The 15,477-nt window shown below is 53.9% G+C and overlaps 1 protein-coding gene across 2 annotated transcripts in view; it reads left to right on the top strand.

Annotated features, from left to right (window-relative positions):
* The window catches only part of LOC122364790 (NGFI-A-binding protein homolog), an 80,081-nt gene that overhangs the window by 50,669 nt on the left and 13,935 nt on the right, over positions 1–15,477 (top strand). For both annotated transcript variants that reach the window (XM_043335526.1, XM_043335527.1), the window contains exons 6-9: positions 2,081–2,200; positions 2,558–2,691; positions 3,085–3,217; positions 5,326–5,507. In XM_043335526.1, the coding sequence (XP_043191461.1) occupies positions 2,081–2,200; positions 2,558–2,691; positions 3,085–3,217; positions 5,326–5,507 (569 nt within the window). The remainder of the gene's footprint in view (positions 1–2,080; positions 2,201–2,557; positions 2,692–3,084; positions 3,218–5,325; positions 5,508–15,477) is intronic.

Genomic DNA, 15,477 nt, shown 5'->3' on the forward strand with positions numbered 1-15,477 from the left:
CCTGTACCGGACCCTACACTTGCCCCTGTACCGGCCCCTGTACCGGACCCTATACTTGCCCCTGTAGCGGCCCCTGTAGCGGCCGCTGGCCCGGCCCGGCCGGTGCAGGGGCCGGATACGACCCGTTTACCGGCAGCTCCGTGACCGCTCTGTCGGCGGCCACTGTATGCACCTGTGGCGGCGCCGGGCTCCATCCCGCAGTGCGCGCCTGTGCCGGCTTTTCCGTCCGGTTTGTCCTGTCTTTTATTGGCAGCCATGTCCAGCGGGAGTTTTACCGTCGGCGCGCCGGGTTTGTCCCTGTGTTTGGCTGATTTTTACGTTTGCAATGATTAACCCTATTAGTGGCAGGCTCCTGGCTACCCCCTATTAGTGGCAGGGGGGGGCTGTTTACGACCCCCCCTTGATATCTCGAGATCTAACGGGCCGATTTTCAAAATTCAAACGGCATTCGATTTCGCTCAACGTGATCTACATTTCTAAAAAATAAAAATTAAAAAATGTCAATAGGGGGGGGGGGGTAGAGGGGGGTAAAAACGGGCAAATTGCAGATACATTTTAGACTGTTTATCACGGCCAGGTTTCTGAACCAATCTTAACGCAACTTTTGCCGATCGATAGAGAATGAACCAGGAATTCACATGGATCCTAAAAATATGCATTTTCAAAAATCATAGGCGGATTCAGATCATTGAGATTGGGGGTACACAAAAAGTATAGTAAATAAGGTTTTTGTTGGTACTGTTTCTAAAAAGGGTGGTAATGGTCTTGTTATGTTATAATTTTCTGATGAGAGAACGACTAAAATTGTATTGGTAATGCATAGGCGGTGTCAGGGCACCTATGTTGGGAGGTAAAACATAACCCCCCTTTTTGGACGCCTGGATCCGCCTATTATAGCAAAAACGTGTCAAAAGAGGATGCACAATAACTGTATATGTTATCACATGATACCTTTTATTCACTGTTCGTAAAACTGGTGCAGCATCGTGATCTTCGCCCAAATGACTCGCTTCACGAATAGGACCCCCCAATTCCCAGTGCTCTGGAGCCGCCCCTGGTAAAGTTATGAACTTGAAATTTTCAGGGATTGTGCCCAATTTAGTTTTAGGAAAAGTCAGAAAATTTCAGCATCGTAGCTTCAGCGGTTTCGGAGATATTCCCGAAAAACCTGAGGGGTGGATAAAAACAACCCCCCCCCCTGCCACTAATAGGGTTAAAGGGCTGGGGCGCCGTTCAGCGTGCCCAGCCGAGGACCAAGGTCGCCGGGCACAGGTGCGGGCGGTCCTCCACACGGACCCGTACCGACACAGGTGCGGGCGGTCCTCCAGGCGGACGGGGACGGACCCGTACGGACACAGGTGCGGGCGGTCCTCCAGGCGGACCCGTACCGACACAGGTGCGGGCGGTCCTCCAGACGGACCCGTACCGACACAGGGGCGGGCGGTCCTCCAGACTGACGGGGACGGACCCGTACCGATAGGCATGTATGCAGCAGCGGAGGCTCACACCCAGACCGCCCACTCTCGGAGTCGGGGACGCAGTCGGATTGTCCCAACTCCGTGCAGATCTGAGACGACTGAGAGATATCTCCGTCGGGCGTGAACCTCTCGCAGTTTCGCGGGTGTCCTCGTGGAACATGTGCGGGTATACAATGTACATTTTTTTATATTTAGAGGTTATGGGGGAGAAGCATGTATGCACTTTTATAAGTTGCGATCGTAGTGGGGATAACGGTGGACATAATTTGTATCAGTCATATGTGCTTGATACTTGACTTCGAACTTCTGAAATAAAAACGGCAGCTGACTTAAGGTGCATAGCACTAGTAGTCGGACTAAGTTTTACAATCTTTGGGTGTGATGTCACAAAGTGATGAATGGTGATCAGGGATTCCAACATGTTCGCCTAATCGCTACGTTTACTTGTGAATAGTGATCAATGTTACATGCAGTGGGGATGTCACCGCTCCCCCCCCCCTGTAGGCGGGCTGAGTCTGACGCCGCCCTCCCCCCCCCCCCTATAGGCGGGCTGAGTCTGACGCCCCCCCCCCTGAGTCTGACGCCTCCCGACCCTCCGGCAGCTCGTGATGACGATGTCCTCCGATGACCCGAAGCGACCGGAGAAGTTTCGCGAGTTCGCCGCCATCTACGGCAGGTTCGACTGCAAGCGCAAGGCCGAGAGGCCGCTCACCCTGCACGAGGTCGGTGGACGGCCGTCTCCGCCCCCCCCTCCGTCCCCGTACCCCGCCCCCCGTACCTCGCACCCCGTACCCCGTCCCCCGTATCCTGCCCCGTCCCCGGTCCGATGGTACGGGGTAGACGGTCTCAGTGGGTGGGGTGGGGGGCGTGGGGTGGGGTGGGGGGCGATCTAGGTAATGTGGCCATATACCGTGGGGAACACTTTGGTTGATAATTAATCGTGTCTTTGCAAATGGCTGAAGCCTTTGTTGTGGTGCATGCTTGAAGGCCTTTTTGTTCCACTATGCACCACCGCTGTAGCTGTGTCGTGCCACTGTGCGCCGCCGCTGTAGCCCTATGGTTCCACTGTGCGCCGCCAGGTGTCTGTCAACGAGGCGGCGGCCCAGATCTGCATGCAGGTCCCGGCGCTGCTCACCCGGCGTGACGAGCTGTTCCCGCTGGCCAGACAGGTGGTGCGCCACTCGGGCTACCAGTACTCCAAGGGCCACTCCAGGTCAGTCTAAGGGCCACTCCAGGTCAGTCACGGTGTCACCCCAGGTCAGTCACAGGGTCACTCCAGGTCTGTCATAGGGGCACGTCAGGCCATGCACGGGAACACTCCGCGTTGTAAGTGATAGGAAAACGGGACTTGTGACATGTACTCGTTATGACATATTTCCTGCAATTCGTTCTTTGATTTTAATTCAAGGCCCAGTGGCCCTATCCTCTTACCACATCGTTCAGCGTGCGCCCAGTTCGCGGGAGTAGACCCGGTTGCTCACCGAGCCTCTGCGCCCCCCCCCCCCCCCTCCGCAGCTCACACCCGGCCGCGCACCGACCCCTGTCCCGGCCGCTCTCACCGACCCCTGTCCCGGCCGCTCACCGAATCTCTGTGGGCCCGCGGCAGGTCGCAGGGCGCCCAGGGGTTCTCTCCGCGCGACTTCTCCGGCTGGGAGGAGACGGGCGCCGCCAAGAGGGCCCGGCTCGACTCTGACTCGCACTCGGACGACCTCCGAGACAGCGAGTGGTGCGGCAGACAGGTCAGTCAGACAGCGAGTGGTGTGGCAGACAGGGCAGTCTCAGTCAGACAGCGAGTGGTGTGGCAGACAGGTCAGTCAGACAGCGAGTGGTGTGGCAGACAGGTCAGTCAGACAGCGAGTGGTGTGGGTGGCAGACAGGGCAGTCAGACAGCGAGTGGTGTGGCAGACAGGGCAGTCAGACAGCGAGTGGTGTGGCAGACAGGTCAGTCAGACAGCGAATGGTGTGGCAGACAGGTCAGTCAGACAGCGAGTGGTGTGGCAGACAGGTCAGTCAGACAGCGAGTGGTGTGGCAGACAGGTCAGTCAGACAGCGAGTGGTGTGGCAGACAGGTCAGTCAGACAGCGAGTGGTGTGGCAGACAGGTCAGTCAGACAGCGAGTGGTGTGGCAGACAGGTCAGTCAGACAGCGAGTGGTGTGGCAGACAGGTCAGTCAGACAGCGAGTGGTGTGGCAGACAGGTCAGTCAGACAGCGAGTGGTGTGGGTGGCAGACAGGGCAGTCAGACAGCAAGTGGTGTGGCAGACAGGGCAGTCAGACAGCGAGTGGTGTGGCAGACAGGGCAGTCAGACAGCGAGTGGTGTGGGTGGCAGACAGGTCAGTCAGACAGCGAGTGGTCTGGCAGACAGGTCAGTCAGACAGCGAGTGATGTGGCAGACAGGGCAGTCAGACAGCGAGTGATGTGGGTGGCAGACAGGGCAGTCAGACAGCGAGTGGTGTGGGTGGCAGGTCAGTCAGACAGCGAGTGGTGTGGGTGGCAGACAGGTCAGTCAGACAGCGAGTGGTGTGGGTGGCAGACAGGTCAGTCAGACAGCGAGTGGTGTGGGTGGCAGGTCAGTCAGACAGCGAGTGGTGTGGGTGGCAGACAGGTCAGTCAGACAGCGAGTGGTGTGGGTGGCAGACAGGTCAGTCAGACAGCGAATGGTGTGGCAGACAGGTCAGTCAGACAGCGAGTGGTGTGGCAGACAGGGCAGTCAGACAGCGAGTGGTGTGGCAGACAGGTCAGTCAGACAGCGAGTGGTGTGGCAGACAGGTCAGTCAGACAGCGAGTGGTGTGGCAGACAGGTCAGTCAGACAGCGAGTGGTGTGGCAGACAGGTCAGTCAGACAGCGAGTGGTGTGGCAGACAGGTCAGTCAGACAGCGAGTGGTGTGGCAGACAGGTCAGTCAGACAGCGAGTGGTGTGGCAGACAGGTCAGTCAGACAGCGAGTGGTGTGGCAGACAGGTCAGTCAGACAGCGAGTGGTGTGGGTGGCAGACAGGTCAGTCAGACAGCGAGTGGTGTGGGTGGCAGACAGGTCAGTCAGACAGCGAGTGGTGTGGCAGACAGGGCAGTCAGACAGCGAGTGGTGTGGCAGACAGGTCAGTCAGACAGCGAGTGGTGTGGCAGACAGGGCAGTCAGACAGCGAGTGGTGTGGCAGACAGGTCAGTCAGACAGCGAGTGGTGTGGCACACAGGGCAGTCAGACAGACAGCGAGTGGTGCGGCAGACAGGGCAGTCAGACAGCGGTTGGTCAGTAGCGGGGATGTGGGCACGACAGACTTTTAGGGGTGTTTACTGTCGTGGCGTGCGTGAAAACCCGTACCACTCACTATATTGTCCAATATTTTGGTCGGCTTTGCTCCCCTGCTAAGCAATCATCGTTTTGATTATCTTAGGGTAGTGTTCGCCTCCTGGCTATTCCAGGCCACGGCGCACGCCTGCCAAATACCTACCACTCACAGCACCTGAAGTCGCAGGGTATCTACTTCCCGCAATTCATGAGTGCCCCCAGTCCCTGAGCGGTGAACGCCTCCACAGTCCCTGAGCGGTAGGCGCCTCTCCAGTCCCTGAGCGGTGAGCGCCTGCCGCAGTGAGCGGTGAGCGCCTCCCGCAGTGAGCGGTGAGCGCCTCCCGCAGTGAGCGGTGAGCGCTCCCAGTCCCTGAGCGGTGAGCGCCTGCCGCAGTGAGCGGTGAGCGCCTGCCGCAGTGAGCGGTGAGCGCCTCCCCAGTCCCTGAGCGGTGAGCGCCTGCCGCAGTGAGCGGTGAGCGCCTGCCGCAGTGAGCGGTGAGCGCCTCCCCAGTCCCTGAGCGGTGAGCGCCTGCCGCAGTGAGCGCTGTGCGGCCCCCAGGAGCGGCTGGAGCAGATCGCCGACGAGCTGCGTCTGCTGCGAGACCAGGCGGAGCGGCTGCAGGCGGCCGACTCGGACAGGTCGACCCCGGCGGCGGCGCTGCACCACCAGCTGGAGAGCCTGCAGGAGCGCCAGCGGCGCCTGGTCGCCGAGCAGCACAGCCTCGTCGGCCTCAACAAACAGTGAGTGCACGGACACAGCCTCAACAAACGGGGAGTGCACGGCCACAGCCTCAACAAACAGTGAGTGCACGGCCACAGCCTCAACAAACGGGGAGTGCACGGGGATAGCCTCAACAAACATTGAGTGCACAGGGACTAAGCAGTGAGTGTAAGGGACAGGTTAAACAAACAATAACAGTGAGTGGACGAGACACAATCAACAATCAGTGAGTGCCGGACGAGACACAACCAGCAAACAGTGGGTGGACGGGGAATCGTCAACAGCTCCCAATAAGCAGTGGTGACAGAACAGCAAGCGGTGCTCGTCTGTCACAAATCACTATTCACTTTGGCTTGTAGGTCGCTTACGTGTGTATGTATGCCACCAGAGCCCTATCATATCCCTATCGGACCCCTTTCGTATCTCTACCGGACCCCAGGTATCGTATCCATACCGGACCCCTACCGTACCCCTGCCGTATCCCTACCGGACTCCTACCGTACCCCTGCCGTACCCTTACCGTACCCTTACCGTACCCCTACCGTGCCCCTGCCGGACCCCTAACGTACCCCGGCCGTGTCAGGGCGCTTGTGGTGTGATTGCGACGACCTGTGAGTTTCGGCTCCGCTCAGCAGACGGGGACGGAGCGGAGGGACTGAGCTGAGGGCGTGGGGCCGTTTCTTTTCGCCACTCTCACCACACGGTGGGACGGCAGTGGGCCGTCGGTGCACCTGGCACGTGCAAAAACAACACCCACACCGGCGCGTGCAGATTTATAGCATTTTTTGGCGCGTTTAACGCCGCTGGTGCAGCGTACAAAAACAGAACCGCCGCAGAAAATCGGCCGGTAAAAAGAGCGCCGCGCGCGCACTGGAGTGTCGGAGGCGGCTCTTTTGTGCATGTCGTCGGCAGCGGCCGCCGTCAGCCGTGGCCGGGGGCCGCCGCACTGTCCGGTGAGGACGCGATCAGTTGACAGGGAAGGCCGGAGGGGACCATGGACCTGTCCCGACCTCAACCTTCTCCGAGCGGGGAGGGCCGGAGGGCGTTTTTTGGTCACGCCAGCCAGTTTTTTTTTGCGTGTGTACAGAACACCAAAGCACGCAGCGCTGCGAAACTTGATATAGCTTATGATACATCGATTTCACATCCTGTGTGAAATTTTTGACCTCAGGTCACATAAGGTCAGATCGCCAGTTGCGGTAACGTGACCATGACTCTGAATTTGTTTATCTCAGAATTTCGATATCGGTAACTTAAGGTCAGGTCAATTTCGCGACCTCTCCATAATAAGTCAACGGGAGGAGAAAATTGAAATGTTCTTGTTTTGAACAAAACACCCTCAAACATCGGAATTAGCATAGCACACTGAATCAGAAAATGGCACGCTTGACCCCTTTCATGCCCCTGAGGTCCTCTAAGGTCTTGAAACGTCTCGAACAGGTTCTTGACAATAACTTTAGATCAAAATTCAAAACATGCTAGAGCGCTGAAAACCATGGGTGCATTCAGCTCAACGATATGAATCGACTTATATGCAGCTTGATCTTTTCTGTGACGTTGATCTGAGGTCAAATTTTTAAGTTGACCTTTCCAGATCAACTTATAGTTCATTCGCCCACGTCTCGACAAGAGAAACGCGACGCTCGTTAAATTAACGTTAATACAAGCTTGGCGTCAAAAGTTTTTTTTTTACAGAAAAATGTTTTCCGCAAAACGTCAAATTTTGAGTTTTTTTTGCCCGCTGGAGGCTACACAGGTATCGAAATAGAGCGCATTACTCAGGGAGAGCTTTGAAAGAGCTATCAAATGCGTTTTTCTTTGGCGCTATAGCTCTATTGGTTCCCGACTTATGCGCCGCACGATGCGCCGATTTGTGGAAAGTTGTCAAAATCGGGAACCAAAATTCGTGATTGGTAATTTTACTTTTGGTGACCTCCAGTGACCTCAGCGATGACCTGATTAAAAAATTACTTGTAAGTACCTATACTTCTAAATCTTGCAGCGAGCTAAATACCTTTTTCTGCGTCTTCCTACCTTTCTTACTTTCCGAAATAGCCTGGTGTGGCCAAATAGCGAAGTTGGCTGAGAGGCCTACCCGTGCGCGAGTGAAACAGAAAGTTTGCGGCTTTACATAAGAAAGCGAACTCCGAAAGTTTTCGAAATGGGAAACTGCTTTGGGGATTACCCGGCAGCGCTCGGCGCCCCTGGTAAATTGGTTGTTCTATATACCTTGGTAAATTGGTCCGCTGCACTGGTGCCGCCGACACATGCCGCGCCGTCTCGTGGCCCCCAGAGTCTTTTTGTGACGAGCCAGCTTGTCAATTAGATATTTTGAAATCGCGCAAAAAGGCCTGGGCAGAGGATCGGACCAAAAACTGGCGCTGTCGGCGGCGGCGGCCGGACACTGGCGACCGCCGCCGCGGCCGGCCGCTTTTTCTGACCGTTTTTGGTGCAGCGGAAACTCCAGCGGCCCCCGTTCCTTTGTCCATTTTTGTTGCGATTACATGTCAAAAGGTCATCTGAACGGAAGGGCTGTGATCACGATATGGGTCTCAGTCGGGCTGTCCGCCTCTGGGGACAGACAGAGCTGAGGTCAGCACACGTTTGTACGTTACATACACAGCTATGCACTACCTGTGCCTATACTGTGTCTCCGACTTGGTAAGGAAGTGCCCATGCCAATCCTTTATTCTGTGAAGAAAGTCTGGTGCAGTGACTTTGCTCACTCTTTATAGGAAAAAAATCAATTAGTTAAGCAATCGAAGCTTGGAATAAAGTCGTAAAAGAAACCGACGTCTCCGTAAAGGAATGGTATGTACCAGGTAAATAAAAATAATGCACTATCTAGTTAGTTGGGTATGTACCTACCTACTATTGTGATAGCTGAGTTACACAGCCACATCCGTTAAGTGGCTGTAAGAGGTGGCCGGGCTGGGCCGAGTGTCGCAGCGGTGAGCACCGTCTCTGACCGGTGTGAACGCGCCGCGCCGTCCCGCAGACCCCCGGTGACTGCAAATACCTGGCTTTGTGCGGCCCGGTTTACGAGCGGCATACCCGGGCCGCCGACACTCCCGTCCGACCCGTCTCCCAGCGCCTCCCGACTCTAAGGCAGCCTTTACGAGCGCGCCAAAAAAGAATTGGCAAAGCTTACGCCCCGCGCCGGACAAATACGAGGCTAATTTTTCTCAATATCTGTCGTTATCTTTGGTAATGGCTCGGCGTTTACGGCTTGGAGCAGGGAGTTTATGATTGGCGCGCTATTGACGGCTCTATTCTGGGCGCCGAGGGCCAGTGTCTCCGGCCGGGGCGTGAGAGTCGGCCGGGCGCCGAACGGACTCCGGGCGGCGCGCGGCGCCGCGGGGCTCTGGGAAACCGGCCGCGCAGCGCCGCCGCGCACTGGGCCACCTCCCAACGGAATGCCACCCAGCTTTACAGGCGCGTAGCAGCGAGTGCGGGTTGACAACGACTAGATTGAAGCAAAGTCACGGCGCGGTATGCGAGCAAGCTACTAACGCCATCGTCCCATGCTACCCGTTGTTTGAATGACGGTTAAGCCGACGGCGACTCGCTGCGATAAGCCGGCGTGACACGGTGACGGCGCGGCGTGCGCGCTAAATTGGTGGTTTTCTGGGGCGTTTTTAGCAGACGATATTCCTGTGAACATGACAATGGTCTGCGGCGACAGAAGCGGCGCCGGCCACCGCCGCGGTAGCCGGCGCCGGGCCGCTGCCGTCAGTCGCACGGACTGCTTAACACCCGGCCTGCCCGCCGACGTGGCCATGTGGAGCCCGTGCAGTGGGACTATCGGTCCAGGAGCCGACACCTGCCGCCCTTCGTCACACTGCTCCGAAAACAAACCCTCCTCAAAGCGCTGCAGGGTAAAGATGCATGCGGTGCTTAGTGCTTTGTGTGACATATCAGTACGGCTCTGGTGCGATATGAATGCTGAGTTTAGATTGGAACATTACACTCGTACCGTTAAACTCCAGTCCATATTTAGAATTTATCGTTATTCAGCTGGGATAAATTGCTTATTTTAATGACAAAGCAAAACAATGTTTTTCATATTAATTCTGTTAACATTCATATTAATTCTGCAGACCCCATCACCCTGCACTGACTGGGGTTTGCGTAAATAACACTGCGTATACGGGGGGGGGGGGCTAATGCTATTCATAGCCTCCGATCTTAACTACACAACTACTCGGCCGATCTTCAGAATTCAAACGGCGCCTGCTAGCCCCGGAAAAACTGTCGAGCAAAACCTAACTTCATTGACCTCGAGGTCACCGATGACGTCACAGCTCAGGTCAAAGTAAAAGTTATCGATGTTTGGCTTGTTCACATTTTGGGCCCTAGCCGCCGTCTTACATGTCAGATCAGGCTCATTTTTGGATTACACATTCGTGAACAGATGCTTTAGATACCCTGAGGGTACCAAGCTTGTACTTTGATTTTCAGGTCAGGGTCAGGTCATCGCAGGCCACGGCACTCTTATATCAGCATCGGTCACGTGACACATGTTTTATGGTCCATTTAGGCTATATATTTCGAATTCGATGTCGTTTATGTCATTCGAGGTCATTTTGAGTTGAATTTATTTTAGGTCGGGCCACTTTCAGGTAAAAAGTCAAATTTTTAAGTTAAAATTTTCAACAAAAAATGTGTCTTTCGGATGCAGTTTGACATCAGGAACACGATGGTGCTATCTATATTGGTGTACGATGTCAAATACGTACTGAAAAATTGATTTGAAAATTAACTATTGTGATTTTATTTTGCAATCCTGCGTATACCTAACTTGGCTATTTTTGAACATAACTGGCTAAAAGTTGTAAGCCGTAAATCATAAGAATGTATTCTATTACATATATTCCGTTTTTTCCAAAAGTCAAAAGTTTTTTTTTTTTTTGAAAGAAAGATAATATATGCATAATACATTATACAGGGTGTCCAGAAAACGGATGCTTTTATTTTTTGCTGTAATTCCGAAAATAAACACCGCACATTTTAAAATGGCACATGCTTGTATGCGCAAAAATATGGTAAAACAGACAGTTTGTAGATGCCACATGGCATGTAAACCCTTTGGTCAGTCGTGGCAGCTCCTCAGAGCAGATCCTCAATGTGAGCGGCCTTCCGGCGGATCAGCTCCAGCACTAGCACAGTCTGCAGGTGACTAATGGTCATGTTGACCATCTCGGAGGGCAGGCAGACAACTTTCCAACGACGCATTACAGTGCCCATGAGTTTTGCCAAATCTTGCACTGCTGGGCACATGAAGTTGGGAAAAAATCGGCACGTGCGTTAATGAACGCGATAATTTCCGTAGTATCTTTCCTGTACACCCTGTATACCTATGCATGAATTTCATTATGCATAATTTTCAAACTTCTCATAATTTTCAAAATCAGAGATAGCAGGTTGATAACGCATTCTATTCTGAATCCTCTCATGCAAAGAAATTGGATCTAGCCTAAAAACTGAGCTCTTGAGAGCGATTGCTGTGTTTTGCATCGAAATCGGCCTAACATGACGTCACTCTGACGTCATTTCCGGCCGATTATGGCAGCTACTAAGTTCAAATTATGACACAAGGTGTGAACTTAATGCAGCCGTAGGTACTAAAATTTTGGCGTTGATACATCTAGCGAGTTAGAAGTTATTGCAGAAAAACGACAGTTTTTCCTCCGTATCGCTATCGTCTTTTCGTGCACAAGTTCTGTTGCTCCTTTCTGTCGGTAAGGTATCATTTAGGTTCCCATTTCCTTGTTCCTTTCCTCCCGCACCATCCTGACTCCTGTCTGTCGGGTCTCCTTGACTGACCATCCGGAGCGTTCGGTGTGTCTGTCTGTCTGTCTGTCTGTCTGTCTGTCTGTCTGTCTATTGTCCGTCCTGAGTCTGAGTGGAATAGATCATTGATATTACGGCCATCAATTAATCCTCAAACTAACATTGCTGCAGTATCTAACACACTACGTGTAGGTACTGCGCACAATATGGGTGCAGCTGTACACGGCTGCACTCAGCCTGAGCAGCCACGGCCGCCACTGCCGGCGCCGCCAGTATCGATCGTCCGTTGCAACCCTTGCAGAGCGCCCCGACTGCCGTCCGTCCCTCCTGGGGCGGCGCGCCGGTCAACGGCCGACGACGGAGGGAGCGCGCCGGTGGGGATTTTTTGCCCGTCTGGCGGGGGAGGCTCCGCCGCCGGCGGCGGCGGCCGCTTTATTGGCAGGGTCGGGGGAATCAGCGGCGGCCAGCACGCGACTGCTCTCACAGACAATGGAGGTCTGCCGGTCCTCCCACTCACAGACATTGGAGGTCTGCCGGTCCTCCCACTCACAGACATTGGAGGTCTGCCGGTCCTCCCACAGACAATGGAGGTCTGGTGGTCCTCCCACTCACAGACATTGGAGGTCTGCCGGTCCTCCCACTCACAGACATTGGAGGTCTGCCGGTCCTCCCACTCACAGACATTGGAGGTCTGCCGGTCCTCCCACAGACAATGGAGGTCTGGTGGTCCTCCCACTCACAGACATTGGAGGTCTGCCGGTCCTCCCACAGACAATGGAGGTCTGGTGGTCCTCCCACTCACAGACATTGGAGGTCTGCCGGTCCTCCCACTCACAGACATTGGAGGTCTGGTGGTCCTCCCACTCACAGACATTGGAGGTCTGCCGGTCCTCCCACTCACAGACAATGGAGGTCTGGTGGTCCTCCCACTCACAGACAATGGAGGTCTGCCGGTCCTCCCACTCACAGACAATGGAGGTCTGCCGGTCCTCCCACTCACAGACAATGGAGGTCTGCGACTCTGCCGGTCCTCCCACTCACAGACAATGGAGGTCTGCCGGTCCTCTCACTCACAGACATTGGAGGTCTGCCGGTCCTCCCACAGACATTGGAGGTCTGTTGGCGTTCCCACTCACAGACAATGGAGGTCTGGTGGTCCTCCCACTCACAGACAATGGAGGCCTGCCGTTCCTCCCACTCACAGACAATGGAGGTCTGCCGGTCCTCCCACTCACAGACATTGGAGGTCTGCCGGTCCTCCCACTCACAGACAATGGAGGTCTGTCGGTCCTCCCACTCACAGACATTGGAGGTCTGCGACTCTGCCGGTCCCCCCACTCACAGACAATGGAGGTCTGCCGGTCCTCCCACTCACAGACAATGGAGGTCTGCCGGTCCTCCCACTCACAGACATTGGAGGTCTGCCGGTCCTCCCACTCACAGACAATGGAGGTCTGCGACTCTGCCGGTCCTCCCACTCACAGACAATGGAGGTCTTATCCCTTGCCCTGGCAAGGGGAGGGGGTCGATGCGACTCCCCACCCCCATCCCCTGAGGTTTTGTCGCGATGGGCGCAGACCTATTAGTCGGATCGTGTTGAAATTTTCCTTAGCCTCTGGGGCATCCTCTACGTAATTTTTGGTAAATAAAAATATTGTCGGGTCATGTCAGGTCACCGAGCTATGACGACATAAAAGGTACAACCTCCGACCGTTTTTGACAAAACGTATATTCCACATAGCTGGACGTTATCTCATCGACAAGAACGCAACTATTCCGTGTGACTTATGTCATATTTGGACAGGAAATGAATCTTAACATTGTATTTTGACCTTTCTAAGGTCAACCAAGCTCGATGACCTCGCATGTTCACACGCTGACCTCCGTGATATGGACTTTGTTATGTAGGGTTTCTTGATATCCTGAATCCGATTATGTGGTTCAATTGTCGCCTTAACGACTCCAAAACTGTTCACTGGCCTTTACAAGGTCAACCCAGGTCAATTACGACAGTCCTCGCCGGCGGTGGGTGTGACCTCCCGTGTTCCCGGGGACTACGTCATGCCAGTAATGACTGAAATGCAGTCAATTACACATCATGTTGTTGCTGATTCGTTAAGAAACACGGTCGTAAAAGTTTCATGTTGCTATCTTTAGTAGAATCGCCAATATTGGCTAAGAAACTTTGAAAATTATAATTTTTCCCCGAAATTTGACATTTGACCTGACATAACTGGGTCAAATATTGACCTAGGGTCAAAAATATAACACAAATCGCGAGAACTCGTTGAGAGCAATCGACTGGTCTTTGTTGCGAAGAGCTAGGACGCTTAGTTTCGAAATGCCGGGGGTCGCATCGACCCCCCCCCCCCCAGGCCGCGTTATGAAAAATGTCATGCTAGGGCGAGGGTTATGTGATCGATCGTTGTGATGAGTATTGTTGGTATAGTTATTATGAGAATGGTAAAATAGCCTTTGCTCATACTTAATGGAAAAATGACGTCATTTTGCGATTAACTATGAGCAAAGCTCATTTCATTATCCTCATCTATAACGACAACGGAGGTCTGCCTGCCGGTCCTACTACTCACAGGGTGTGCTGGGAGCGCAGAGACAAGGTCGCACACCGGGACAAACATTGCACGAGCTCTAGAGATGTGCTCCTGACGTTACATTATTCACATATGTAGCCTTACATTTATTTTTATATTCACATATCTCTCTCTCCCTCTCCCTCTCCCTCTCCCCCCTCTCTCTCTCTCTCTCTCTCTCTCTCTCTCTCCTGTTCTTCTTTCTTCTCCCCTTCTCCCCTCATCCCTCGTCTTCCTTTTCCCTCTCCGCGGAACCTGATAAGTGATAAGTGCTGCTCACCAAACCACGCAGCCTGCATAAATGCCAAGGGCTGCAGCTTGAGACCTAAAAACACGTCCATAGGCGGCAAAAACAGGCCCTTGACAATCCATGGGCACACTGCAACACATAAAACTTCTTTATTGCGGTTTTTGCTTCCCGCAGGCCGCAGGCTCGCAGGCAGACAGGCAAAAACATAATTTGTGACGAGGGAGATGGTATTAACATTCAAGTAAAAAGGGGATCGGTGCGCACTGCTCACTGTGTAGTGTGTAGGCATGTGTAGGCACTGGGGCGGCGTCGATCGAGCTGAGAATGAGTTCTGTGCTCAGTCCGCCCCGACCGCTGAGTCCGCTCAGTCCGCCCAGTCCGCTCCGGGCGCTCAGTTTCTGGTGGTTCAGTGTCTGCAATGAGCACGGCGGCAGGTAAAACTGTGTTTGATGGGACACACTAGAAAAACACTAGATAAATCGCAGCCACACGATCCCCACTGGATGTCAATTTTTCACCGACAACCGACCACCCTGGCAGCTGGGATAGTACTCAACACCCACTGATGGACTACTATCGTCTTTTTTACCTATAATACAGGGTGGGGCAGAAAGATTTACCTCTTGATTTTCTTAAATATTTCGGCCCCGAACAAAGATATCAAATTGATTTCTGGCACATATTTGCAGTATCATGTACACATCTCAGCGACGGCATAATGACTCAATATGGTCACCTTTGTCCTTCACCACTGCTTCGAAACGTCCCTCTGCGGAGGGGCACGAGCGCCGCACTGTGTCCCCGCCAAGATTCGACGGTGCCGTCCCGAGGGCCAGCTTCAGGGCGGCGATTCTGCTGTGTGGCACTGCACACACCCTCCTCTCTCAGATGGCCCAGATTGCGAAGTCCATCAGGTTCAGGTCTCGACTTGATGATGGCCGAATGTCTTTGTCCCAGAACCCAGGCATGTGGGTCTTCCACCACGGTTGAGCGATGTTGGCCGTTTGCGGCGGCGCGCCGTCCTGGACGAAGACGTATCCGTCTCAGAACGACTGAGTGACCCAAGACAAAGCATGTTCCTCCAGCAAATGGACTTAAACCTGTGAATTCACCTTCACAGCCTCCTTGATGAAGACCAAGGCTCCTTTTGAGCCGTCGGATGCGACGGTAGCCCAAACCATGACACCAGCAGGCTTCAAGCAACAAAAAATGGTGCGAATAGCAGGATCGATGCTGGATGGACCATCTGCCAAAATGTTGACGCTTTGGGAGTGTCTCTGGGGCTCAGGCATGAACATGTTGTCATTGGACCAGCAGAATGCCTTGTTACCGGCGCTCCTGATCTCCTCCAATGTC

The sequence above is a fragment of the Amphibalanus amphitrite genome, unplaced genomic scaffold (genome assembly GCF_019059575.1).
Source record: "Amphibalanus amphitrite isolate SeventyFive unplaced genomic scaffold, NRLGWU_Aamphi_draft 000697F_arrow, whole genome shotgun sequence".
In the NCBI taxonomy this organism is placed as follows: Eukaryota; Metazoa; Arthropoda; class Thecostraca; order Balanomorpha; family Balanidae; genus Amphibalanus; species Amphibalanus amphitrite.